Here is a 27,923-nt window from a genome sequence, read left to right on the forward strand (position 1 = left end):
ATTGGTCCTGCTTTGAGCAGGGGGTTGGACTAGATGATTTCCTGAGGTCCCTTCCAACACTGATATTCTGTGACATAGTGTACTTAGATTTCCAGAAAGCGTCTGACAAGGTCCCTCACCAAAGACTCATACGTAAATTAAGTTGTCATTGGATAAGAGGGAAGATCCTTTCATGGATTGAGAACTGGTTAAAAGACAGGGAACAAAGGATAGGAATAAATGCTAAATTTTCAGAATAGAGAGTGGTAACTAGTGGTGTTCCCCAAGGGTCAGTCCTAGGACCAATCCTATTCACCTTATTCATAAATGATCTGGAGAAAGGAGTAAACAGTGAGGTGGTAAAGTTTGCAGGTGATACTAAACTGCTCAAGATCGTTAAAACCAAAGCAGACTGTGAAGAACTTCAAAAAGATCTCACAAAACTAAGTGATTGGGCAACAAAATGGCAAATGAAATTTAATGTGGATAAATGTAAAGTAATGCACATTGGAAAAAATAACCCCAACTATACATACAATATGATGGGTACTTTGGGGAAGGGTGGAATGGGGTGGGGCAAGGGTGGTGCAGGGATGGAGCCAGGGCAGGGGTAGCGTCGAGCACCCACCGGGAACAGTGGAAGTTGGGGCCTTTGGCAGTGCACATGTAAGGCTGGCATCAGGGCTGTCCTTAGGCATATGCAGCATACATAGCTGCATAGGGCACCTGAAAATTTGGGGCACCCCTGGGTCTTAGTGTCCACCCACCAGCCTCTTCCTATCCCTGTTCTGACCCTTCCTGCAGGCTCCCACCGCAGCTGGCTGCTGCAGCCTGGTGAATCTTCCTCTGGAGGGGATCTAGTACTTAAAAGTGAAAAAGGCTTCCAGCCTGCCAGACCTATTAGCACAACATTGAAACTGTTAAAGAGCCATTCAAGTGGTAATAAGAAAAGGAGTACTTGTGGCACCTTAGAGACTAACCAATTTATTTGAGCATAAGTGGTAATGAAACCATTTAACAGGCATTTGCCAACGCCCAAGTATATACTGTCAGTTTCTGAATTTACTGATGAAAACAGTTGTGCATTACTGTAATATTTACTCAGAACATGTTATTCTACAAGACCTTAGTTTAAAATTTTCTTTAAAAATATTTCATCAGTGTGTTGCTGAAGATTATAAAATCACATCTCTAAAAAATCCTTGCATAGATTTTTAGATGGACAATCTGAGTATTCATCTTTAGCCTTAAATGCTTGGCTCTTCAGACATAGTTTTTTAAATAAATCCTTCAAAAGACCACCCTTATCTAAAATACACATGCAACCCCGGGCTGCCGTTAGGCATGGGGCAGCAGTTTAATAATACTGCATAGGGCCCCATAAATCCTAAGGATAGCCATGGGTGGCATGGTATGGTGTTGCCACCCTTACTTTTTCACTGCTGCTGTCTGCAGTGCTGCCTTCAGAGCTGGGCACCTGGCCAGCAGCTGCTGCTCTCCAGCCACCCAGCTCTGGATGGCGAGGGAAACCAAAGTTCAGTGTTTATTTTTTAATTGTGGAAAAATGTGGATTTTAATGTTTTTTATCAGAGAATTTTGGGGGTTTTATCATGGAAAACTAGGATCCCTGCTGATCATGCGCTGTTTATAGTAATGCATGGCTGCATATGCACATATGCTGATGTCATCAGCTATCTACCTCCATGCAATAGCAGCATCAAGACTGATGTCCAAAAATACATGGGGTAACTGCTCTCCTGAAGCAGGTCCCCTGAATCTAGCCGAGGGCAGTGATGCACAAGCACATGGTGTGCCAACCATAGAGATGATTAGAAGCTCTTTATTTGCTAACTGCTCAGGATTCAGCTTGTTTTAAGAGGGATAAGCACTAGGTTTGTCCTTAACCCTACCAGATGCCTGTTCCCCCACTTATTAGACCATAGATGTCACCTTCCAGACTGCTGAACCCTTCCCAGATACACTAAGGGCACTTTCCAATAGAGACGACTCAAGCTGCAGAATTGGGATCTGAATTTCAGAGAAGGGAAAGAATTGGGAGTGTTTGGATTCAGGGTGTGGGTTCGGGTCTCTCTCTGCTTTGAAAGTGTGCTGGACTTTCCACTTCCAAAACATCATCTGCCAGTACTTCCAGCCAGAGGCTTCTAAAGAGGGCATTGTGTTTAGGGAAAGTCAGGCCTGAACTTGAGATGGCTGAACCATATTGGATAAAAATCATATTTTCAAAATGAATCATCCCTAAAACTCAAACGCACCAGAGCACCCCTCCCTCCACAATATTAATCAAACTGCCACTCCACCATCCAACCTCCATCCCAAATGCAACTAGACCAGAGCCCCCAAGCCCTTTCACAGGTTTAAAATGCTCTGTTTAAGTTTTATTTGCTATTCCCATTTTATTTTCAGGCACATTTTGCTTCCCTGCCTCTAGCCAGGACATGGAAGCAGCAGACGCTGAGCTGAAACTAGGAAACATTGGAGAAATCTAGTGAGAAAGCCTATTCTTGTACCATTTCTAAGCTAGCTGCGAGGCCAAGGGACTAGGTGGGTTTAGATGAGTATCCAAAATCCTGGCTCTAACCTTTGGTTGATCACTATTTTGAATGTAGACAGTAGTGACTGGAGGTGCTTGTGGACTGCTTGTTAGTCAGAAATTTGTGGCTCTCCAGGACTGGCACTGTGCTGCACTAATCCTCATGGGAACATGACGGCTTTTATATAGTGACACTGGGCCTATTACTCTGCCTCTTCCAAACACTGGGGGGATGCAGCAGTTTGACCCTCTTTTAGAACTGGAGGAGAGGGGCTTCCAAAGAAAATGTCAAGTTCCTGGTGAAAAATAAAAATCTGAACTATTTTGGCCAAAAACTGAAATAATTTTATTCTGAAAGGCTGCCGTAGTGCCTCATGGGTGTTGTAGTTTGTGTGTATCATACTCCCATTCTCCTCAGTTGTGCAGGCTCCCTGGTCAGGCTACATCTCCCAGGACGCACTATGGTCCTCATTCTTGATTAGGGGAGGTGCATCGTGGAAGCTGCATGGCCATGGTGCAACATGGGAAATAACGTCCTGCTAAGAGTCGTAGCTTGTATAGGAAAATAGGGTAATGAGGTGGGCTTATGGTAAGGTGAGGTAAGGTGAGGTAAGGAGGTGCCTGAACTGCAACTAGCATGAGGCACCGCAGCCACATATCCAGACTGAAATATTGTTGGGTTGGGCTGAAAACCAAAACAATTTCAGTTTTCACTCGTTTAATTTTTTGTTGAAAAACTGATATTTTCCACAGGAATCAGATGCTTTTTCAAGAAAAATGAATTCAGTCAAAACCCCAAATTTCTGTCAAAAACCAGTTTTGAGATAAAAAGAAATTTTGGACCAGCTCCACCCTTTCTCACTGTGTTGCCACCTGCTGCTCTGAGTGGTCGGGTATAACTATGCAGCCGTCCTGCAGCCGTCTACATCTGCTCCCTGCATCAAAGTGCACTCCCCAGAGACATGTCCACTCAAATGTGACATTTCATAGGTCACCCAGAGAACAGCCAGCTGAGAAACAGCCCATGCTGTTTAGAAGATAGGCTGAGATAAGATGTGCAAGGGTCACATTCGGATGCACTTTGCCTGGTATGGGCATTCCGAGGAGAGGGGATTCCACGAGCAGATAAAATAGTGTAAACAGGTTCAGCACTTACTTGCACATCTTAAAGCCGCAGGCCACGTTGCCACAAGATCATTATTCCCTAGCGACTGAGGGGAAGGATATATGGGTGAGCTTGTACAAGGAGTTGCTGGCATGTTGTCCCTCTTTGACACTTGAAACTAGCTCCGACCCTCTAACTAGGGGGATGGAGCAGAGGGGATGGAACACCTGATGGCAGGGTTGTACTCTAAGGCGGGTAGTTGTGGCATGATCCTCATCAGGAAAGGCTGGTACATGAATGAGTGAACCCCTGAGAGACACCCCAAAATTAGCAAACAGTTGGCTTGTAGATTCATGTACGCGCGCGCGTGTGTGTGTGAGATATACAGGCATAATTACAAGACTCTTCCAACATGCTCTCCAGGCTCTCCCAACATACACAGCTGCACACATACCAAAGCTCACCCATGCTCTCTCTCTCTCTCTCTAGGCAAAATATTTTCAGTAAATGGTAAATTTGTGAGGGCTCCTGAACTATTTGCACATTCAAGTTGAATTTGGTGAATAGTTTTGGACAGAAAAAAATTTTTTTTCCAATATGTCAAAACAGTTCATTTTGACCATTTTAAAATTAAATGTTTCAACTTTCCATTTTGAAATATTTTGTTTCTAAATTTAGCTATATTTATTTTGAAAACACAAAAAAGTGTGAAAAGCACCCCATAATTAAACACACCCACACATGCATTCTACTCCCATCGTGCACTAAGAAAGGGTATACGACTGTAATCCACACACCTTCTGGGTGTGGTGTTCCATCCCATCTAGTGGCACTGAAACCACTTAGAAAATGAGTCTGCTCTACAGCCGTAGCTAATAGCCAGTTGGCTTTTAGCTCATACGGTAGAGGCTCATGCACTAAGCTCCGGAGGTCCCTGGTTCGATCCTGCCCGTTGACAGACCAGTGTCTGTTGGTGTTACACAATACTCCTGCAATGATACATGCTGCTGTCATGACCAGTAATGCCCCCTCTCTCAGTAGCCATTTGCGAGTTTGCTGCAACTCCCAGACTTGTTTCTCCAATAAGATACAAGTCACCATCTGAGCAATGCTGCAAGGGGCTCCTGGTCCAGGCTGATTTTTACCTGTTATGATCCTGTAACACACTAGAAGTTTAGTGATTTTTTTTTTCTTTCTCTCAAGAGTTGTTCCATTATTTTACTCAGGTTAGGGATAGATCTTATGGGGTATCAGTAGGTAGGATCATGCTTCTTTCTGCTTTTGGAAGATCAGTCCTGCATTTTCTTTTCTCCATCCTTCTGGTACCTTCCCAGCTTTCTGAGAGTTTTCCAAAATAATTGTCAGTGGTACAGTAAGTTTTTACCAATTCCTTTGATGCCCTATGATTCATAATGTCAGGACTGGCTGGCTTGACCACGCAGAGACAATCAGCCACACTGTGAGAAACAAGCCCTCAGCAGACTTTGCCATACAAGGTCTTTCCCAAGTAGCATCTAAGCCAGAGGTTCTCAAACTGTGGGTTAGGACCCCGAAGTGGGTCACGACTCCATTTTAATTGGATCACTAGGGCTGGCATTAGACTTGCTGGAGCTCAGGGCTGAAGAAAGGGGCACGGCTCGAATGGGCTTGGGCTTCAGTCCCCTCTCCTGAGATCATATAGTAATTTTTGTTGTCAGAATGGGGTCACGATGCAATGAAGGTTGAGAACCCCTGATCTAAGAAAACATGGCTAAAGACACCTAACTTCTGTGTTTGCTTGTGTAAGATGTGAAAGTGCAACAGGAGAGTAATTAGATTGCTGAACTGAAAAACTAATTACAAGCAAAGGGCTTGGTGGTGCAGGGAACTATAGTCTGCCCCTATCCACTCTGGAGACTTAAGAACATGAACCTGAATTAGGGCACGGTGACACATGGTTTGAAATCATGGTCCCTTAGAGGTGTTTATCTGCAGTACTGCACAGATTGATGCAATTGGCAGAGGTGTGTGGGGAGCTCACAACGGAACCCCACAGAGTTGCTATAGCTTGGGAGCAAGGTCAATTGGAAGAGCTGACTGGGAGAAAAGCAGGAGGGGCTGCAGATCAGGACCACGGACTGGCTTGGGTTGCTAGGCATGGGGAAGTCTGCCTGCTGTCAGCCTGATTCTAAGCAAGATTATTTCATTTCTGACTTTCATAAACACAACCCCTGCAACCAGCCCATCCAGGGAAAAAGAGAGGTTGTGTTTTGAATCAGTCTGTGCTACAGAATACAGTGGTGCCAACCCACATGATGTTACCAAGGGTCTGGTGATATTTGACGTTTTTCTTAAAGCCCCAACTCTTGGAGTCATGTGATGTGGTGAAAATCTCAGCTTTCATTTAAACAAAACCCCAAGTTTCTAGCCCTTCTGGTTGCAGAGATAGGCTAGAAAACATGGCCCAAGTGTACCCAAAATGCTTGGAGACCAGAAAGCATATAAAAAGCACTCCAGATTTTTTTTAAAATGTTTTGGATTGTATGCCAATCTCATGATTTTATGGGGCCTGTCTCATGAGTTTTGAACGCTTGGGGTTAGTAATACTGAAATATACAACCATGAAGCTGGGGCAGTGACTCATCAAGATGAGCTGCTATGAAAGCACAAAGGCCGCACTGGGAATTCGTGACAAGAGAGACAGTGGAGGGGAAAGAGGCATTTGCTTTTTTGTCTTTCCTCATGCTCCAGGCAATTAGTAGCTCCATGGATGATGTGACCTGAACAGATAGTACTGACTGGCCAAAAGGAGGCCCATTCAGTCTCTAGAACAGGGGCGGTAACCCCCATATCCTGGACAAATTCTAGCTCAAGTAATTTCATGTTGTTGATTTGGATTCCTACTGCTGCTTCATCTGGCTACAATATTCTCATCTGTCCAAACTGTGGCATATTGTTGCCAATCACTGTTAAAAAACCAGGTGCCACCACAGAGGGGACTACAGCCAAGAGGTGAATGAACTGATTCCTTGTATACTATATCAGGCCAGAGCTTGTAGGCCTCACTTGGCATTTAATCATGCCCAGCTGGGCGAATACAGCAACAAAGTATTCCCCAAAATTAGTTTGATTGTTCAAACTAATTGGCTTCAGCTGTGTTTGTGACCTTGTTGCATTTGCTTTCTGCAGATAAACTTGCCAGTGAGTATGCTGGCAGGAACACAGGAAATCATGAGGGAATAGCTCAGCAGTTTGAAAATCAGGCCCTCAGGGTGTCATGTTGGGCACCCAAAACAGAGACACTTGGAATTACTGGCTGCTCTGCGGAAATGGGATTGTACTGACAGCCCCTGAACCTCGGAGGTGGTATGGCTGAGAGGTGCAGGACGGGCGGGCTGTGTCACTGTCCCACCTAACAAGAAGACCTGTCAAGAGTAGGGTGATACCAGGAGCCTCACATGCACTTTGCCTTATTTCTTTGTCCAGGGTGGCTAAGTGCAGCTATGGGAACTGGCTAAGAACATGGGCATTCAGAGTAAGGAGGGAGGGAGGATGGGTCAGTCTGTGGTGACTGGTTGATCATTTCCAGGGATACCAAAGGGGATGTTTTTAAAGAGGTTTTTGAAGAAATCACCCTCTTGTCACTCCCATTAGCAACTTTGTGCAGAGGAGACCCTGGGCCCCTCCCACCTGTCCTCTCTAGGGTGCCATATCCCCGCACACCCTCTCGGGACGGGGGGGGAACCATGTCCCCATATGCCCTCTCAGCGGGGCAGTGTCCCCGCCTACCCTCTCAATGGAGTGGGGGGCGTGTCCCTGCATAAGAGGATCAAAATAAACCCAAACTAGTACTGCCCGGAAAGTAAACGAGACCCACTTGGGCCCCCTGGTCCAAATTGTGTTTGTGACTAGGGCAGGAAATGCAGCTAGAGTGGGGTTTCTCATGGCCTGCCAGCATTTCTCCTCCCAGGCCTGGTGGGAACCCAGAGAGAAAAATGCGACAAAAGCGAGCCTCGGTTCAGGGTAATTTCAGGCTCTGGATGATGAATGTGCGTGGTTTTTCCATGGAGAAATTCTTTTCCTCTCCCCTTTCCTATAGCTTCTAACCTTGCCCCCTCTGCTCTGCCCCGCCTCATCTCCCATCATGCTCACCCTAACCGCTGCGCTCTACATTGGCCACAATGTCCTTGCCGTGTGCCATCCGCCCAATCTAACCCCATTCTCTTCCATTCTTGCTCCCTCTCATGCCTTGCCTGCTCTTCTCCCTATTCCCAATCGACTTCCCATGTATGCCCACTGACCTCCCTCCCTTCCTTTTAATCCCTCCTGTAACGATGCTGGTTCTGGCGGGACCCAACTGAGAGTCCCAATTCAGAACAAACTACTTAAAGCAGGGCAGTTACAGCCCAAGGCTGGGGTTTCTATGCACACCAAGGCAAACCAAACCAGCCAGCCAGAGAGGACTTTGGTCTCACCCCACTGGCTAACCACAAGTCACACAGGCAATTCCCTCAGACACTCCAGTTTCCCAGTATCCCCACCAGTGCCACTCGTTATGGGGACAGATGGTTATGAAAACCAATACCCCAGGAAAAGAAAAGAGGTTCTCTCGATCCCAAAGGACCAAGCCCCAGACCCAGGTCAATATACAAATCAGATCTTACCCACAAATCACGCTGTTGCCAATCCTTTAGAATCTAAAATCTAAAGGTTTATTCATAAAAGGAAAAAGATACAGATGTGAGCTAGAATTGGTTAAATGGAATCGATTACACACAGTCATGGCAAAGTTCTTGGTTCAGGCTTGCAGCAGTGATAGATCAAGTCTCTGGAGTACATCCACAGCTGGGATGGATCTTTCAGTCCTTGGTTCAAAGCTTCAGTGTAGCAAAGTCCCTCCAGAAGTAAGAAGCAGGATTGAAGACAAGATGGAGGAACTGCAGCAGGTTTTATGTTCTCTTGCCATGTGGTCTTTCTTTCTTTGTCCCAAAGACAAGCCGTCCATCACATGGCCTGGAAAAACCTCAGAGCTCTGTCCATAGGCATGTCCCTGCGTGCCTTGCTGAGTCCCAAGGTGTGTCTGCCTTTTCTCAATGGGTCAGTTGTATAGCTGATGGTCCTTAATGGGCCATCAAGCAGGCTAAGCAGAGCTGACACCAACTTGTCTGGGGTGTCACCCAGAAGCATAGCACAAGTTTGAACTACAGATGTATACAGCCAATACTTATAACTTTAAATACAAAAATGATACGTGCATACAGAGAGCATAATCATAACCAGCAAACCATAACCTTGTCTTAGACACCTCATTTGACCCCCTTTATATATGATTTGGTGCCACTACAGGACCTTGGTTGCAACCATGATCTATATGGTCCCAGTTCATGTCAATAACGTCACACCTCCTTTGCCTTTCCCTGCGCTGCCAGCTCCTCCCCTGTGCCCACCCTCAGTGCCTGTTTCAACACACAGAACTTACAAGATTGGCTCCCTTTGCAATGTGACCTGCCCGACCGTTCCTTGATTTCACTCCTGCCCCTTCTTTCCCAACCCATGTCTTTTGACTGTTCTCTTCTGATGGAGATAGTCAGCTCTTTGGGCCAGGACTGTGTCTCTTTCACTCTCCTGAAAGCGTCACACAGAGTTATGTGTGATGTAAATTCTAATGGATGATGACAACCACTGAGCATTGCCCCTGCAGATCCTCACAAGTGCATGCCTTTGCATCGCAAGCCCCGGACCATTATGGGACCATGTGCCCAACCTCTCAGAGATTCGCTTGTTCAATGCAAGGGTTGGTGACCCCAGCTGCCTTCAGTTCCATTCCTACTGCCATAGGCAGCATGTCTCAGAACCATCCTTCAGCTCACCTGTGCTACAGGCCATCTTTAGCTCAGGTTAGGTAGCTAATTTACATGTTTTCTGGAGAAGTTCGAAGCTGTGTCCAGAAGCGTATCGGTTTCTTGGCTGTTAGATTCACGACAGTTCAGCTGGCTCCACTGCAGAGCCCCAGGTCAGTTGTCATCTGTGGCATTGCAGGGTTCTGATCCATCCTCATCCCCTTCATTGCCCTGCTGAGAACCTAGAGTTTATCATCCGATAGCCAGATTTAAATGGTGTGTGTCTTGTGACCAGATATCCATAACAGCCCCAGGCATGGGAGAAGGGCCGTCCCTGAAGCCATTGGGATTAGCTTTACCCCTCCAACCTGCCTTGAGCAGGAGGGGCAGCTTAAATGCCTATTGATGGATAATTCCTTGAGAGGCCAGCCAGCCAGCACTGGACCCATTTCCTCTGTACCAAAGGTTTCAAAGGAACTGGCCTCATCGCATTTTGGTTCCACCTCAGAACCAAAGGATCAAAAGAAAGTTCAATGAGCGAGGGACTGGTTGCAATACTTCTTGAGATGTAAGGGCTACAAAAAACCCAAAGGCCGTGACTCCTCATAGGAAGTCCTCATTCCTGTTCTCTTCTCTCTTAACCGAGAATAGGTGCAGACCCACACACTCTCCTCTAGCTCAGTGCAGGAACTGGTGGTTTGCAAGCATCATAAAGCCCTCAGATCCAAGCACCTGTTAGTGCTGTGGGCTCTTCAGATCCATAGAGGTTGGAGCTGGGGCTGCCTGAATTGAAAGCTTGAGATCCAGTGACTGATGTATCTCTCTCTGCCCCTGTTTTGTCTGGGAGTTCAGGGAGGCAGTAATCCATGCTCTCATCCTTCTCAGGGCAATAGGAGATCTGCCACGGTCCAAAAAACCAAGCTCTCCTTTGATTTTTCCTGCCTCAGTGGCCCAAATTCAGATCCAAGGACTTCCTGGACAGAGATAAGAATGGAGGGTTGTCCTGGTGGCTCTCTGATCCATACATTTCCTTGCAAACCCAAGTGTAAGATGAGAGAGAGGGACCATTCTCCCTCTCCTAGCACCTTGGACACATGCTCCCAGTATTACAGGGAGGTTATACTGAGACATGCTCTTTGGACTTCTCCCTCACCATGAAGTTCTTCTAAGAGGTCACTTATGGCCATCAGACACCACGGACAGTATGGCACAAGTGGCATTGTCTGTCCATCGAGCCAAGAGGCAATCCACTGAGAGGCCTCTTGCAAAGCTCATCTTCTCCAGAGTACCTGGAAGAAATACTCACCTCATCACCTAAGCCTGCCTTTTCCTCCACTGACAAATCTGGAGGATGATCCTTGGAGTGTGAAGAAAAGGAGGAGGAATTAGAGAACCCAGAAGATGCATGTGGTGCAACAAAGGCTGAAGCCATCCTCTCTCACCTCCCCAGAGGGAAGTGAGACTGTGCCCTCACTCGGAGAGATGGAGACTGAACAGCTCCAGGAGTTGCAGAGACCCCTGACAGTCCAGGGTGGGCAGTGAGAGGGAAGTCACACGAGCTCTTTGGGATCGGAGAGCAGAGAAGACTATTCTTCCTGTACACAAATGGCTCTTAAAGCCAGCAAGAGGCCTCTGGCTCAGGCCGGCCTCACTTCCTGCTCTGGCAGAGAGACATGGCCACCTTTACTGAACAACACAGCAGAGATAGGGTATTTCATCAGCTGGAGCTAGGCTACGTATGTTAGACAGTGAGAAGGCACTGTGTCATCACCTGGGGAGGACAAAACTCTTTTGCAACTCTTCAGAGTTATTTGTGATATTCGGAGACAAGTGTAAGGGAAAACCAGTTGCTGTTCAGAGAGTGTATAAACAGATTAGGCTCTGGAGTCAGTCCTGACCAAGCACATGTCCCAGTGCCAGATGGCTTAGAGGCCCTCAAAGCAGTTCACACAGCGAGTTTGGGGGATGTCTCCATCTCTGAACTCTGGGAAGTCACTCTGTTGCGCTCCATTCATAACATCACACAACATGACTGTCTTGACTTAGGGGCCAAACATGGTGCTAATTTTAGGAGAACAGTCCTTTGACCTTTCTTTAACCAAGGACTCCTCAACCCTCCTCTAAGGGGTTCTTACTGCTAGTCAGTCTCCCAAGCATGGGATATGCAGAGGCAATTCTGGGTGAGAAAGAAAATATACTTATCTGTAACTACAGTGTTGCCCCTGCAAATTCACACTGAACCAACCTCCTTCCCATACACAGCATTCTGAATTTGTGGGAAGAACTGAGGGTGGTCAGATGTGCAGTCCTTGCATTACTTCACACCGAGCCTTGAGCTCCACAGGTAGGTGTATGTGTGGGACCATCCATCTCTGCTTTCTAGGTGCTATCTGGGCTCATGGCCCTAAGGCATATGCACCCCCAAAGGTGTGGCTCTGCAGAGGCAATGCACACTCAGAACGCCACTCACAGGTGAGTAATCTTACTTTATTAAATCTGACCTGGGTCATCCATCCATTATGTGTTTCCATCCCATCGTTGTCACCCATTCTAAGCCTAACAGCAGGGCAAAGCCTTCACCTGCTTTCACCCAAGCCCCTGAAAAGCTGGGCCTGGAACTCTGGCACATGTGCCTACTCGTTGCAGGTCTGTAGGTTGAAAAGTCATGGCAAGACTTAGACAACTCAATCTCCTCACTGACTTTGTCCTAGTCGCCCAGCCAGAGATAACCCTTTTCTCTCTACAGCCCATATGCTTTGTGAAATGTCTTGCTCATATGCTGCATGTGAAACAGGGGGGCCTGCCCTCTGCCTGAGAGAGACATACCTAGAGCCTTAACTGGGGCCTAGTTAAACAGAACAGATTGCAACTATCCTGGGTGCAGGGGGACTGGAACAATTTGTATGGGGGGGGTGCTGAGAGCCATGGAACCAAACTGTAAACCCTGTATGTGATGGAAACCACTTCAAGCCAGCGGTTACAGCAGCACCCCCAGCACCCCTAGTTCCCGCACCTGTGCCTGGGTGTATAAAGTAGGAAACTGTGGCCTGAAGAAATAGATCACAGCATTCAGTGTTCCACCTTGCACCTGGCTGCTTGCATCTAGGAGCTTGGCATGCCAGGCCCTGAACACCCTGGTCTTCACTTCTGGGTTAAGAGGAGAGCAGTGGTGAGACTGCGTAGAACTGATTTTCCATAGGAGTGAGTGGACTGTTCAAAGACAGCCATTCCTGACGGTACTGTTCAGTCTAGCACAGCAGCGAGGAGGAAGTCTCTCTGAAGACGGGGCAGTTTCTCCATAAACACTTTGTCAAGTGTTTAGCAAAATTTCCTGGAAGAAAAGAGCCAGAAGGTAAAATCTTGGTCTTCCTTCACCACACACTTAGTATACGTGACTCATATAACCTAATCTTCCTTTCATTCATAGAAATAGGTGAATAAGTTCCATTTTTCCTTTAACATGCAGCTATTTAAGCTGAGAAGCAGTGTCTCTAATGGCTAGAGGGAATGGGTTTGGAGCTAGGATCCCCAGGTTCTAGTCCCAGCTCTGATTCACTGTGTGATCTTGGGCAATTCACTTGCCACCTTTATGCCTCAGTTTCCCTCTAAATGGGCAGAGCAAAGCAATTAATGCAAAAAAAAAGGGAAAGAATGAAAGAAGTTGTTCATCATGGTGAATTTCAAAGTCACATACGTGAGTATTTGCAGCTGCCAAATTTGAAATTTGCACACCCAGATTTTCCAGTTGGATGTGTTTGCTGGCTCACATCCAGTCAGGGAAGAGAAATTATACTAGGTAGCTTATGTAACCAATCACAAATGAGCATCCGTTAGCTCTGAGAATGGGGACATTCATACTCACCTGACCCTGGGTCTCTTGCGAGTGATGTGACATTAATGTGTAAAGCATTGTGAGATTCACCAAGGGGAAGGTGCTAGAGGAGATCAAAGCATTATTACACATGACCTCAAAAGATCACTTTCTGTTCTTGATCAACCAAAAATGAAAATGAAAAACTCCATCAAACCAATTCATCTTTTCTTTATGTTTTGTTTCCTCCAACCCAACCACTACTGTACCTAACCAGACCAGGCCAATCATTGCTCCAAGATGGCCCCCCAGTTGCCTAGCAACCCTCTAGCTGTTGTGGGAGTCCCAAACCAAAACTATCTCTCCCAAATAAACCGAAACTGTAAGTGACTAACTCATGTTGTCATCGTCCTCTGCGATGACGCCATGTGGCCGGTTGTAATCTCGTTGCATGATTTGACGTTGAGTTTTCTATATCTCTATTTCTATATCTTTATTTTTTCTGTATTGGTGCTTTTCTTTTGGCGATTGTGAAGTGCCGTAGTGAAGCCCCTGGTGGATAGTTTTTGGAGTGCTGATTGGTCAGTCTTGATTAGTTGTGAACTTTGACTCCCCACCCCCCCAAACTCCGTCTCCTCTGCCCTCTCTTCTTTTCTCTTTGTTGTAACGTAACAATCTGTGTTTGTGTTTCACCAGCATTCACTATATGGCCCTAATGACTGGGGGAATTTAATTGTTAAGGAATCACTCTTGGTTCCAATATTATTTCTGAAAAAAGGGGGTTTCACTTAATTTCGGTTGAAACAAGAAATGAAGGGTTTTATTTCGTATTCTTTTCCCTTTTGTTATTTTCTATATATAGTCTCAAAAACTTGGTAGTGCATGCAGAAAAGCACTTGGGAATACCACGAACGTTGATCCTTCAGCAGTATGGTTTGCGGATTCTGAGTTGGAACTGAAGTCTTGTATTTCTTTGCTGAATATTCCTTCTCATCCCATCCAAAAGGGAATTCAGAGTAGAATAGCAGAAAGTGAGGCTGGAGCAGGAGAGAGTGAGTTATGAGCAAAGACTGAGGTGGGATTTACAAAAGAATATATGGTAGTTAGGTGCTCAGGTCCCATTCCCTAACACAGGAGGACTAATAACTCACCTCTGGTTCAGCCAGTGCAGTTCTGTCCCGTTAGCACATCAGATCTCCATGCAGACCCTTTCACTTTCATAAGAGGAGACAGAGCGGGCAGTCTTTGTGATTCCTCAGCGCTAGGAAGCCAGTATTCGCAGTAACAAAATGAGCCAAATGAGATTGCAAAGGAATCTAGGGCAAAATTATCAGCTGATGTAATTGCTTTGACCTCAGAGGAGTTATACCACCAGAGAGTTTGGCCTCTAACATTCTCACTGCTGAACATTTTGCAGAGACTTTAAATAAGAAGTGCCGTCTCCTTAAACAATGGACTGGTTATTTTTGTGGGGGGGGGTGATGAACCAGCTGAAGGGCACATGTATCTCACTAGTGCTCCTCCATACCACTTAACCAGCTAGTAGAATCCTGTGAAATTTAGAGGTGCCCTTGCCTTTTTACATTTGAGAACTTAGCCTCAAGTCTAGCCTCAGTTCCAAGTGAAAATGTGTTTAGTGGATCTAAATGTAGTTCCTACTGGACATTTCTCCAAATTGCAAAACCACTGTACTATTTAACATAAAGGTAGTCTGGGCTGAAAAGCACCCAGTACTGGAATAGCAGGGTCAGCTACAGGTCAGGATTGAGGTGCACTGGCAAAGTTGTGCGGGGGCCCAGGACTGAAGTAAGTCAGGACTGAGATGCATTCATTGGCAGATCTGTGTGGATAGTCCAGGACTAAAATAGCAGGGGTGCTACAGGTCAGGTTTGAGGGTCATTGGTAGAGCTACCCAAGACTGGAATAAGAGCGTGTGCTTAAGTTGAGGATGGAGGCACGTTGGCAGAGCTGGGATGCTGATGGAGCTGCAGGACAGAGTTGAGGTGCCTTGGCAGAGGTGGGTAAAAAAAGGGAGCTTGCATAGTTCTGTTTCCTCTGTTTCCCAAGCACTAAAACTCACCCAACATTAAAGCCGTTCTCAGGGGGCTCTCATGCATTGTACATTGCAATGGGCCTTGCAAATCCTGGAGCCTTGTAATGTGCCCTTTGTTGTCTTGCAGGTTGGATGCCCTGCAGCGTATGAAGAGTATTAACCCTTTTCCCAAGTGCAGTATCCAAACTTGTAACTCTCTTTCTTTGCAACATATCATGGAAGAGGCGGAAGCGAAGGAGGAGAAGAAATGCTGGCGAAAAAGAGAGCCATCGTGGTTGTATCTTCTTTTTCTTTTTTAATTTTTGAATCAGTTTTGTTTGTTTCTTAACAAGAAAGAAAAAGACACAGTGATGTTGGAGAAAAGACAAACAGGTGCAGATATTTGCTGAGTCAGACTATGAAATGGTGGCTGCTGGAGAAGACTTTGAATTCCTCGCAAGGAGAGAGGTGGGATTCTTGGAAGGAAAAACAAACCAACCTAGGATTCAGAGCTAGGACAGGTCATTCATGAGGATGAACCCTACCTTTTTAAAGCACTCATTTGCTGCTACAAGTTTCAAAGGAGGAACTAGGAAAGAGGATCCAAATGGATATAAACCAAAGCCAGTGGGATTGGACCAGGCGTGTATGTTTCACCTGGATAACGTTTTGTTTTAAAAGGGAAAGAGAAATTGATTTTTTTCCATATCTGGCTGGAAAAAAAAAATCAAAGGCTAAGCGCATGTTGGACTTATAGAAGAGATATATAAATACGTTTATATATATATATATACATATATATATATGTATATATATATACACACATACACACACCATGGAGCAGGGCAGAGGGATGTGCCCCCTCCTTGCTTGTCACTGGCACAGGGACATAGGATTTACTTCTTTCAAAGTCATATCATTCCTTAGAGTTTAGGGACCAAAGGACTACTGCTTTTTTAAAAATATATATAAATAAATTAATTTAACAAAAAAACAAAGAAAAAAGGTAGACGTATCACATAACAGCTGCGAGCGTTTCAAAAAGAAACACAAATAGAGGGAAACTAGAAAGAGCTTTGTTTACCGTGTCGTGTGTTCCAGTGGCCCAGCGACTCCATAGGCTGTAGGAGCCCAAGGGACCGGAAAGCAGGGAAGTTTTTCCAAGGCTATGGAAAGTGAAATCGTGGCATTTCTGTCATGGCAACTTCTTCTCGCACCTCTGTCCTACCCCAGACAAAAACATAGAAATGAAGATTTTGGCTGGTAAGTAGAGCTGGTTGAAAGATCCAATTTTGCCTCCACTGAGAACATGGAAGAAATCATTCCATTTGAAATTGTTAAGGAAGATTTGCGTTTTGTCAAAGGAAAATTTTTAAAGAAAGCGAAGATGTTTGTTTCAAAGGGAAATTTTCATTTTGTTTTGAGTTCTTGAGAAATTGAAAATTCCATCCAAATTGGCCTGTTTTCACTACACATTTCAATTTTGATTAAACTCCCTTTGTGACAAAAACCGATTTTGGTTGAGAAATGTCAACCAGCTCTACTGCTGAGACAATTATGAGAAATGTGTTGCAACCTTCACTAGCTCCTGAGATATATATGATCTCCTCGGCCTCTCCTTTACACTGTGTGCGAGAGGTGAATTGGGGCCATAACGTTGTACATCCAAATCCAACTCTGTTACACCAGTGCATCCCTTGCTGAGGTCGCTGCATTATCTGGGCATAGCCGATCAGAATTTGGTTCGTGGGTTGCAGATATATTAACATACGATACCTGATGCTTCAGCATAAGACTATATCAGACTGTGCCAAATATGTATGTGGAGCACACGTCCCCTCCAGGTGCTTACATGTTTCATTGTGAAAACAAAAGATTTTCTTTCCCACACACCCTTCACCACCTCTCAGATTTCCTATCAGCAGGGCAGATTTGCTCAAGGTCAGATATTTGCATCATGGTATAAATCTTCCCCACCAGCTGATCTCACTGATCGCTGCATGCGTCCAAAGGTAAAATTCAAGCCAGGAGAGGCAGTGCGGGAGGCTGTTATTAACTATAGTGGACCAGACTCTGCACTGATTTATATTCCCTGCAATCCCAGTGGAGTCAATTCGATTGTATGGGGCATCCATCAGTACAAAGTTTGGCCCATTAAGTTTAAACAAGGGCTGAATTCATCCCTGAGGTATCATATAATCATAGAAATGTAGGGCTGGAAGGGACCTCAAGACATTATCTAGTCCAGCTCTCCCTCATGAAAGCAAACGTTCATCTTTCCCCACCTCCAGGCCCAGAATAAAAAAACTAGCAACTTGGTCATATACAAAAAATAAAACAAGAGAGAGAGCAAACGTCTGAGAGACCAGCAGCCTCTGGGAGAGGTCAGATTTTACATGTCATGGAGATTTATAGTCATAGCATGAAAACTTGACTGCACTGGAATCAGGTGTTTCGCCATTGACTTCAATGGGGTCAGGATTTCACCTGTGGATTGGAAAGCCAGAAGGGACTGCATAACTGCATCTAACACAATAATTTTGCAGAAGGGTAGAAGCAGATATCCCCTGCCATCCATAAATACATATATACCAGTGGGCTCTTGTCTCACCTGTCCCTTTACTTCTTGTCTTTGATGTTCTCCAGGGTGGCTGAAGCTTTGCTCCCCTCCTCGCAACCATTGGAAAGGCCTTGCCTTCAAGTCTGAGAGGATGTGCAGTCATGGCCCTTTAAAACTCCCCCTGTCCTGCAGGGAGGGAGTGTCCTTTTTGACAGGAACTCATTGTTATTCAATGGAATTCACCCTGCAGAGCAGAAACCCCCAGATAGGACAGATGGGACCTTAAATGAGCTGGACTATATCTCCTGTGGGATCTTAAAGGAGCAGGCCTGTAGCACTTTGTTTTAAATTTCTTCACACATCTGTCACTTCTCTTTTCTTAGTTTCTGTCACAACTTGTGTTTCCCACGGGCAGCAGGCTGTGCTTCCCCCAGTGCCTGAACCTGTCACCTTGCAAGCAGTTGGAAGGAATCATCATAAGGCTCACAAAAATAGAGGGGAGTGATTCAGGATCTAAAACCATGCCCCTGAATTGTGCTCCAGAGTCAACTCAAGGGAGAGGAGGGCATTTCTGAAGCCTCAAAATGAGCACCTTCCTCAGATGTCTCCATCCCTGACTCCATGATGCTTTCACACTCATAGTAGCTATAAGCATGCCAATGCATGGACCACCTTCTGTTCCCTGCAAGCATTACCCAGGAGCGTTACCTAGAAGAGTATTCCTTGACATGCAGTGTTCCATCCATTGTCATTACCTATAGGGCTTGGACTTATAAGGAGCTCTTTGATCCAAATCCACATAACCAACTGAAATGCCACAGGATCCATTATGCACCAGCCAAATGCTGGGTGTTGAAATGGTCACAGACCTGCTCATTTTATACTACCAGTGCATTTACTTGGATTCACTGCTGCTCTGCTGGGCTAGGTTTATGGTTTAAGTAGGTGTTAATTATCATGCTGTGTATGGGAGATCCTGCTGCCTTTGACCTGTTTAGAACTAAATTAGACTCTATTTCAAACTAAAATTGTTTGCAGCTAGGCAGGAAGGAAGAGGGGTGTAAGGAATGGTGCTGTACACGCACTGCATGGTTAGAGCAGAGGACTGGGAGTTGGAACTCATGGCCTTTATTCCTGACATTGCTGCAGATTCACTGGATGGGATAAAAGCTCTGTTTAAAGTCACTGTCCTCGCTCTGCCTCAGTTTTAAAACAGGAATAATAATAGTGCCCTAACTCACAAGACACATTGTGAGGCACGTTTAATCGATGTTTGCAAAGTGTTTTGAGATCTTTGCATGCAACGCACTGTAGAAGTGAAAAATATTATGTCTGTATAGCGGTCAGATACTGAATTGCCAGCCCTAAAGTACATCACTCAGAGCCTTTCAAGAAAACCCTTCTACTCCAACAGTACTAACTAAGCCAGGGCCTGATCCTACGCTATTGGAGCAGGATCCATCCATCCCATTGCAGCTTTGCCAATGACTTCAGCATGTACTGAATCAGACTCTCACTGCAGGCTGCCCCCGAGCCTCAGCCCGCTCTTTGCCCTGCTGAATGTACAAAGAAAAGAAGTAGCTGGCACCAGGCACGGCTCTCACAATGCTAGTGGGGGTAGAAAGAAGCGCATACTGTTGAGCATTCAGGGGACAAGGGAGCTGGTTGACTAAAGGTTTGTGGAAGCAATCTAACCAAAGAGCTTCTAAAGCAAGTATGTAGAGCCAGGCCACTCATAAAGCCTAGCTGTTATTTAGTGCTAAATGCCATGCTACTGAGGGTAAATGTGGTCAGAAATTCCGTATTTCTAAGACTAGGGGTTGTCTCCAAACCCTCCTTGTTTTTTGCATCTCTCGAGCCATCTCCTGCCTTACAGTCCCAGGCTCTGAGAGTCATATTTGAGTCACAGCATTGATGAACATACACCAACATACTCCACAGCACTCGCACCTTCTTTAGCCTCTCTGGTGCCTGCAGATAGCCCACAAGGGAGGTGGGCTCTGTGTCTCTTGAGCAATATTAACCAAGGGCCAGATCCTGCTCTCAGCTGCACTGGTGTAACTTCACCCACATTTGTTCTTCAGTACCTAGTGACCAGTCACTTTACGACATGACTTTTGTGGGTACTGGTTGGCCATGAATGGGTTGCCCAAAGCCACAAGGGGAGGAGAGGAGGTCCGAGATGGAATTTAGAAAATGTCCAGCCGAACAGAATGCAGGATGGATAAGGCATGTGAAGAGACTAGATGTGTCTAGTTGCCCTTCACAGCTCACATGCCCTGGTTTGGTCGCTTGGCCACTGGACTCCTTTTTCTGTGATTCATTGTTACATTTCCTAGTGGTTTAGAACAGAATGCTTTTGTAGAACGTTAGCATTTAACGTAGGATAACTCTCCATTTGAAAAAAAAAAAAAAAAGACAATCGACTTTAGTGATCATGTGAAGGTGACTTTTTTTAAAAAAAAAAAAATGAAAAAAAGCAACAACAACAAAAAATACATACAACAGGGGGGCTCCAATCAGCAAGTGATACTCATAGTACAACTGAACAATGTGTTCCAGGCTCTACTTCAAACAGCAGACCACTGTAGTGAATATGGGGCCTGTTAGGTGTGATAGCCCTGTTCCAGCTGCCTCCAGGAAAGTTAATGAGTGGCTCAGTCCTTGTTTCCATATAAGTGACCTGAGAAATTCAGTGACCTGCTCCCAGCTGCCTAGTATCAAAGGGTGGTATGTTGAGTGCCCCGTCACTCTTTAGCTCATCCATGTCTCTTTCTGAAAGACTGAGATTTTGATGGCTTAGCTCCAGGTATAACCTACATAAAGAAACTGCATTGCCCAGGGAAGCTACAGGCCTAAGTTTTAGAAGGCAATTTATGATCTATAATCACCTACTAAAAAAAAAAAAGAACGTCTTACACCAAGAACCAAGGTACATTTGGCGGGAGATCTTGTTTATTCTTAAATTATGGTGTTATCATACAGAAATAGGTGTTTCCTCTTAATGGTGAAGGGCAGTTGAAAACCTTGACTCATGCAAGAAATTCACTCAATAGAAAGAGGCCCTAATTAGCCTTCAGTTTGCAATTTGTGTTGTCATTACACCTGTTCAAAGTGAGTGTAGGACACTACCAGATCAGCGTTGGTGCATCTTATATCCACTTGGTAGCAGTGAAAATAGCAACAAACGATGCAGGACATCAGAGAATTAGGTCCAGAGTCTTCTGACCCAACCATTAACTTAAACCGCCAAATTTTTGTGCTTCCTTTGTCAAATGGTCCACTCCATTCCAACTGTTGGAAAAGTCTGTAAGTATTTCAAGACAGCATTCTCTTCCAGTTCCCATTTACTGCCATTTTGGTTTGGATTCGCTGCCCCAAAACGTTGGGGCCAAAAACCGATATGCAAGTAACTGAAGAAGTGATGGTGAAGGGAATAAAGGGAAGCTTTGCTGACATGTCCCACTGTTGGGATCAAACTACAGTGTAAAGCAAAGGAGTGGATGTTCTACAGATCCTGTTAAACCATACTTAGTATTACAGCTAAGAGAAGTAAAGCTAGTCTGCTACTCCCTGCCTTAAAAACTGGTCCCTCAGTCTAGAGCAAGCAAAAACAAGACTTTCATAAGACTTTCCTGGTTATCTTACTGGCTTGGACAACACCAAATAGGCATTAAGATACCATAACGATTGGCACAGCATAAGAACCTGAATAGAATAGAAATATGAAGGGGTAAGTGGCAAGCAATAAACAGGGAACCAATAGAACAGGGAGGTTTGGACAGTGGAAATGTAGGTCACTGAAATTGTACTGTACATCCCTGCCTCAGTGAGGGCTTGGGAGAAGCCATGGGTTCATGTTGTTAGTATGCTTTGAGAGCAGGGAATGAAGGATGCGTTATACAAGGAAGAGATTAGTAGTATTCTAAGGTTACTTTAGTATTTCCTGATTCTCACAAATTCAACGGTCAATGGTTGGGCCCAAGACTCTTCTCTGTATCACAAAGTCCACACATTTTTGTAGACCTGGAGGCTCTGACATGGTGGACAGTCCTGGCTTGAGATGCCAATTCACCCTTTCTTGTTCATAATTTCACCAGTGGAGGAATGAAGGCTGGGATTTCCAAAGGAGCCTAAAAGAGGTAGGTGCCTAATTACCATTGACTTTTAATGGAAGTTGGGTACATAACCCCCTTTGGCTCCAGACTAAACGAGCATTCTTAAAAGGCTTAGACAGAACAGGCAAGAGCCTGCTCATGTGATTTGCCTCTTGTTTCATTTCCCATAGTTGCATAAAAGAGAAAAGGAAACAACTGAGGCCGGTAACACTAGTGGGGGATAGTGGGCTCACAGAGTAGAGAATCTGGCAATGATCTAACCTCAGCCTTGTGCTGTCTTGGCACAGTATTCACTCTCCCACCACATCTGAATTTCAAAGATCTAGTAGATTCACTAGCAGCAGAAGAAGCTAGACAAGACCATGACCTGGCCAGGCTCCATAGTACAAAGTGTCCATGGAACATATTTGTCCCAGTTATTTGGATGAGATTTTCTTTTTCAACAAACAGATTTTGCTCACCAGCCGCTGCCCACAAACCCTGTTGGGTGATAGCTGTTGCCAGATACAAGGGATGATATTCTCCACCTCCTGTCTTAATACATCTGCCAGGTCCCAGAGCATGTTGTGTTGTAACTGAAAAAACAATTGCTTCTTATTTCTTAAAGAGCTGACCACCTTCTTGCCCAGCATAAAATATTCACTAGAGTGTGTTAACTCATAAAAGGTTGAGTGATTGGTCCATTGCCTTTTGCCTGTGGACAGCCTTGGGCCAGATCCTCAACTGGTTTCAATATGTGTAGCTTCACTGAATTGAATTTGTTGGCTCCAACAGAGCTACATTGATTTACACCAGATGAGGATATGGCCTTGTGCATCTCTCCATTTCAAGCCTATTGTGATAATGACTTGAGCTGGCAAATTAACTGACCAAAAATGCAGAAATACCAACCGTTGCTTTCTTCTTGACAACACATGCAGTGACCAAGTGGACGTGTACCATCCCACCCACACAGAAATTCCAGCTGCAGAATTTCATCTAGTTCCTACTGGTCCAATTGGACAATGACCAGCAGGGTTTGGAGCAGAACAAGGGACCTATTAATCTGCTTGTTCCTAGGGCTACTAGTTCATGGGGCTCCTGGCACTTCAGTTGAAGGATTCGGATTGGGCTTACTGGAACTGTTACCAGGGCAAAGGTGGCCGCATTTCAATGTGGTATGAAGTGATCTCTGAATAGATAGGGCTGATTCTGGAGTTCCCACTGGTGTACTGCCAGTGACTTCCCTTACTCTTACTGTCTCATTGTGATTTATCCAGAAGTGTGATCAGAATCAGGCACTATACATTTGTAAAGCACTTTGGAGTCCTTCACCATGAAAGGCACTAGTTCCAGGTACAAGGCTGACATTAACGATGGAAAGGCAGAGAGACAGTTTCAATCAGCTCATGTGCCTGGTTCATCCAGTCTCATTGCTGTACCACACATTGAACAGGGAGGGAGCGTTCCTGATCTACGCCTGCTCCAGTGTAGCACCATTATGGCGCCTACTCCTCCACCCCATTGGCATAGACTAAAAGTAACTACACTGAAGTCAACGGAATAACACTGATGTTCAACCAGTGTAAATGTGGGGAGAATCAGGCTCATAAAGGGTTAAACATAATATATATTATTAGTTGCGATTATCAATACATTTTAAGAGGCCCAATAAAGATGCCTATATCTGTGCATTCCTCTAACTTTGTGGAATCATAGAATCATAGGGTTGGAAGAGACCTCAGGAGGTCATCTAGTCCAACCCCCTGCTCAAAGCAGGACCCACCCCAACTAAATCATCCCAGCCAGGGCTTTGTCAAGCCGGGCCTTAAAAACCTCTAAGGATGGAGATTCCACCACCTCCCTAGGGAACCCATTCCAGTGCTTCACCACCCTCCTAGTGAAATAATATTTCCCAATATCCAACCTACACCTCCCCCACTGCAACTTGAGACCATTGCTCCTTGGAGTGTCATCTGCCACCACTGAGAACAGCCGAGCTCCATCCTCTTTGGAATCCCCCTTCAGGTAGTTGAAGGCTGCTATCAAATCCCCTCGCTCTTCTCTTCTGCAGACTAAACAAGCCCAGTTCCCTCAGCCTCCCCTGATAAGCCATGTGCCCCAGCCCCCTGATCATTTTTGTTGCCCTCTGCTGGACACTCTCCAATTTGTCCACATCCCTTCTGTAGTGGGGGGAACCAAAACTGGATGCAATACTCCAGGTGTAGCCTCACCAGTGCCGAATAAAGGGGAATAATCACTTCCCTCGATCTGCTGGCAATGCTGCTACTAATGCAGCCCAAGATGACATTAGCCTTCTTGGCAGCAAGGGCACACTGCTGACTCATATCCAGCTTCTTGGCCACTGTAATCCCCAGGTCCTTTTCTGCAGAATTGCTGCTGAGCCAGTCCGTCCCCAGCCTCTAGTGGTGGAGCTCAGAGGCATCAGTGGAACTAGCGCCTAAAGCACTGAGGCAGGGATGGGCAGGCTACAGATGGAGATGGACTGGGAGGAATACCAAAGGGGCAGATTTGCTTCTCTCTCTTCCCAGCAGCAGCGAGTGCTTGGGACCTTTTTCCCTCTTGATGCCTGACTGCAAATAACCAGGGATGAGCCCAAGCAATCGGATCCACGTGGGCTCTTTGCCAAAGATCGGCAGTCCTAGGCCCAGCCCATCTCTATAAAACGTGAGTCTAAGTCACAAATGATGGAGCCAGCCCCTGTCTAAGAGCCTACACCCAGGGTAAGATCACAGGCCCCCAAGCAGCTTGTAACACAACTAGACTGCAATTAACAAAACGGCAGCATTTCAACAGAGGACTGGGGCCAGGTTATTTTTCCGAGTGGGAGGTTTTCTCCTGGCTTCTGGAAAGGGCTGTATGACAGTGGGGCTGTGGCTCTGCTGTGTGTGCAGGGGTCTTTATTACTCTATCCTAGCCATTGCTCTAATATTGCCTTCATTTAGAAGTACAGTCACGCATGCCTGAACTTTTATCCGTGAGCCTTGGCAGACTCCCTAAGGAACATGCTTGGGGGAAACAATCTGTCTGGGAGCCTCACAGTGGCTGTTGCAGGGCAAGCCCAGAATAGGTTTCTCAGTGGAGTGAGGGCAGGGATTTCGCTGTCTGATATTATTATATGGTAAAGTCACAACTGACATATGTGTGGGCCCAGGCCTGGTCCCCAAAAAAGAGGGTCTGAGCCAGATGATCAAGAGCAGTCACCTGGGAAGGGCTTCAGCAGAAAGCTTTCGGATGAACGACAGGTATGAGTCATGAGTTCAGCTAATACTATAATTCAGTAGCAATCAAGGGGGACTATCTTGGACAGCCAAGGCACACAGAACTGAGAGCCAAGCTTCACTCCTCCACAGGGCATGTATGTCTCCAGCTGATGTAACATTTTCAGGCACGGGGAAGAAGCGAGGGAAAGTGACCCCTGTGCTGGCATATGAGCCCAGCCAGCCGGCTCCCAGACTCATTTTCAGCCTGCGCACACTCCCCGTCAGCAGCAAGGCACATCGTGCTCTCCGGCTGCGCCATCGCCCTCAGCCCCAAGGGCTGTGGGACGAGACTGTCAGCTCACCGGTTCTGCAGAGCGCAAGCAGAGGCAGAGACAGCGTCCAGCGTGGAGGTGCCAGCACCTCACCACTGGGTTTGCTCACCCTAGTCAGGCATATCCAAAGGAATTGGACAAACTGGCAGCCAACCCAGCACGGTGACCTCACAGTCTTGGGCAGCGGGGAGCACACACCAGGTGGCACGTTGTGTAGCTCGGCTTGTGGTGAAAGGCTGGGATGAGGGGCACAAGCGCTGGCTCTTCCACAGACTCACTGGGTGGCCTCGGACACGTTATGCCACCTCCCAGGGACTCGGCTGCCCCACCTGGAGCATGAGGCTAATAATCAGGACCAAACTCATTGGGCTGGGAGGCTAAGTCCAGTCATGTCTGTAGCACGCTTGGAGACCCTCCCAGGAAAGGCAGCACCAACCTGTAAAGGCCTCGTGTTACTGGGTGCTGAGCCGTGCACAAGGGCCAGTGCTGGTGAAGAGAGGGCACCAGATAGCAGGTCATTTTGAGCTATGACTCATTGCAGGGCCTCTGGCTCCTCTAGGTTCATCCTCACATGAGTGTAACCCCCCAGGTTTTTGAGCCATGCAGCACAGACCCTAGCGAGAGCTAACCACCATAGAATCATAGAATACCAGGGTTGGAAGGGACCTCAGGAGGTCATCTAGTCCAACCCCCTGCTCAAAGCAGCCAGCAAACCTAGGGCCCATGTGGCAAGGGGAGGGTCCATTTTAAAGGCTATAGCGAGGGAGATGCAGAGAGATCAGGGCTGAAGGCCAACCAGAGGCCATGTGCTCTACAGGACAGTAGAGCCAGCTGCATCAGCAGTGCCAGCCACATCCCCTTAGGGCAGGGATTTTGACTGGGCAGTCCAGGTTGCTCCCCATCACTCACAAGGAGGGCATGGCAGACTCCAGCAGAGGTAAGGGCCCTTCAGACATGAGTACCTTCCTGACAGCCCGGGGCTATGCAGCGTGGCCCATGCTAGTTAAATGGGACTGCTGGCCAGTTGGGGCTGCACAGCAGTTTGAATGACTCCTGAGCCGCTCTTGCCAGCAATGTCAGGTATCAGTAAAGGGACAGGTGTGAAATGTGTAGGGAGGGGGCAGGGCCCAAGCCACTGCTACATGTTACCCTGCAGGCCTGCAATGTCAAGCAACTGATCATTTTGGGTGCCCAAAGGGAGGCTGCTTAAAAAGAAGTTTCAGAGGAGTGGTGCTCAGCACTGTCTGAAAACCAGGCCCCCTTCGGGTCTCCAAGCTGGCACCCAGGTCACTTTGGAAATCGCAGGCCTCAGTATACAGCAATACACATGCGTCAGCCTTTGTGATGCCAGCAAGTCCTGGCTGGCTTTCTCTAAGCAACCCCAAGGCTTTTTCTACATCTGGGGGTGAGGGGAGTGTTAGAAAGTGCACTGGGCCAGATCCTTCACTGGTACAAATCATCTCCATTGACTTCAACAGCCCTACCCTGATTTACACCAGACGAGGGTCTTCATGATTAGCATTGTGATAGCATTCCTCGGAGCCCTAGTCAGGGCCCAGGACCCCATCATTCCATGTGCTGTGCAACCACAGACCAAAAAGAGCTGGCCCTCTGCCCATGCAGGTACAAGCCAGGGATTGCACCGAGCAAGTCTTGCTGCCTCCCAGAACTCCTGTAACGAATGTCCCCTTTGCCTGAGAAACAGTCCAGTCCTAGAGCCAGTGCTGGGAGCTATCCTATGCCATGAGGAGATTTTCCTGCTGCAACAGGCTAGCTGTTCTCTTTGCCTCTGCTTACCCTGACTGCCAACTAGCCACAGCGACTGTCAGTCATAACGCATCATTTTAATTACATTGTTAACTGCTTTATAAATCATGGTTTTAAAATACAAGTGATTTCAGTGGGTTTGTGCAACGAAGGACAGTTTGGAATTCCTGATCCAAGACCACTGCTGCGCCAAGGGGAACAGAATTCTTCTCTCTTTGTTTTTGGCTTGAATTATCTGTAGGGTTGAGAGGGAGTGGTGGGCAAGGTAATTTCTCCTCCTCCATACATTGAAATCCTTACACATGAGCCTAGTGAGGAGAACAAGTCCCCTCACCAAGTTGGTTCTCTTGGTGACCAGAGGCCGATGACTCGGAGGGAACCAGAATTACAGAGGTAGGCAGCTACTGAGCTACAGAGAATTGATGGCTCAAATGTCCTGGAGCTCTGGGCCTGGGGTGGAGGCTTACCAGTCTGAATCCCAAAGAACCTTGGCTGCCTTTTTGGGTCTGGATGGGGGGTGGGGGGTAGTTGGTGCACAATCCCTGAGAGCTTGGTTAAAGACGTGTGTTGTCATGAGCGAGCAGGGAAAGGGCTTGGTCTGCTTTGCTATCTCCCAGCCCTGGCAGGGCTGAGCTCACACGCGGTT

General features: G+C 46.4%; 1 protein-coding gene across 4 annotated transcripts in view; it reads left to right on the plus strand.

Annotated features, from left to right (window-relative positions):
- Window positions 1-16,637, plus strand: part of CELF6 (CUGBP Elav-like family member 6) — a 224,400-nt gene extending 207,763 nt beyond the window's left edge. For all 4 annotated transcript variants that reach the window (XM_084642408.1, XM_084642405.1, XM_084642413.1 and 1 more), the window contains one exon: window positions 15,446-16,637. Coding sequence is in view for 1 of the 4 variants with exons in the window: in XM_084642405.1 (XP_084498531.1) it covers window positions 15,446-15,468 (23 nt within the window). In the remaining 3 variants the exon portion in view is untranslated. The remainder of the gene's footprint in view (window positions 1-15,445) is intronic.
- The last annotated feature ends 11,286 nt before the right edge of the window (window positions 16,638-27,923 follow it).

The sequence above is a fragment of the Lepidochelys olivacea genome (assembly GCF_965140295.1).
Source record: "Lepidochelys olivacea isolate rLepOli2 genome assembly, chromosome: 10".
In the NCBI taxonomy this organism is placed as follows: Eukaryota; Metazoa; Chordata; order Testudines; family Cheloniidae; genus Lepidochelys; species Lepidochelys olivacea.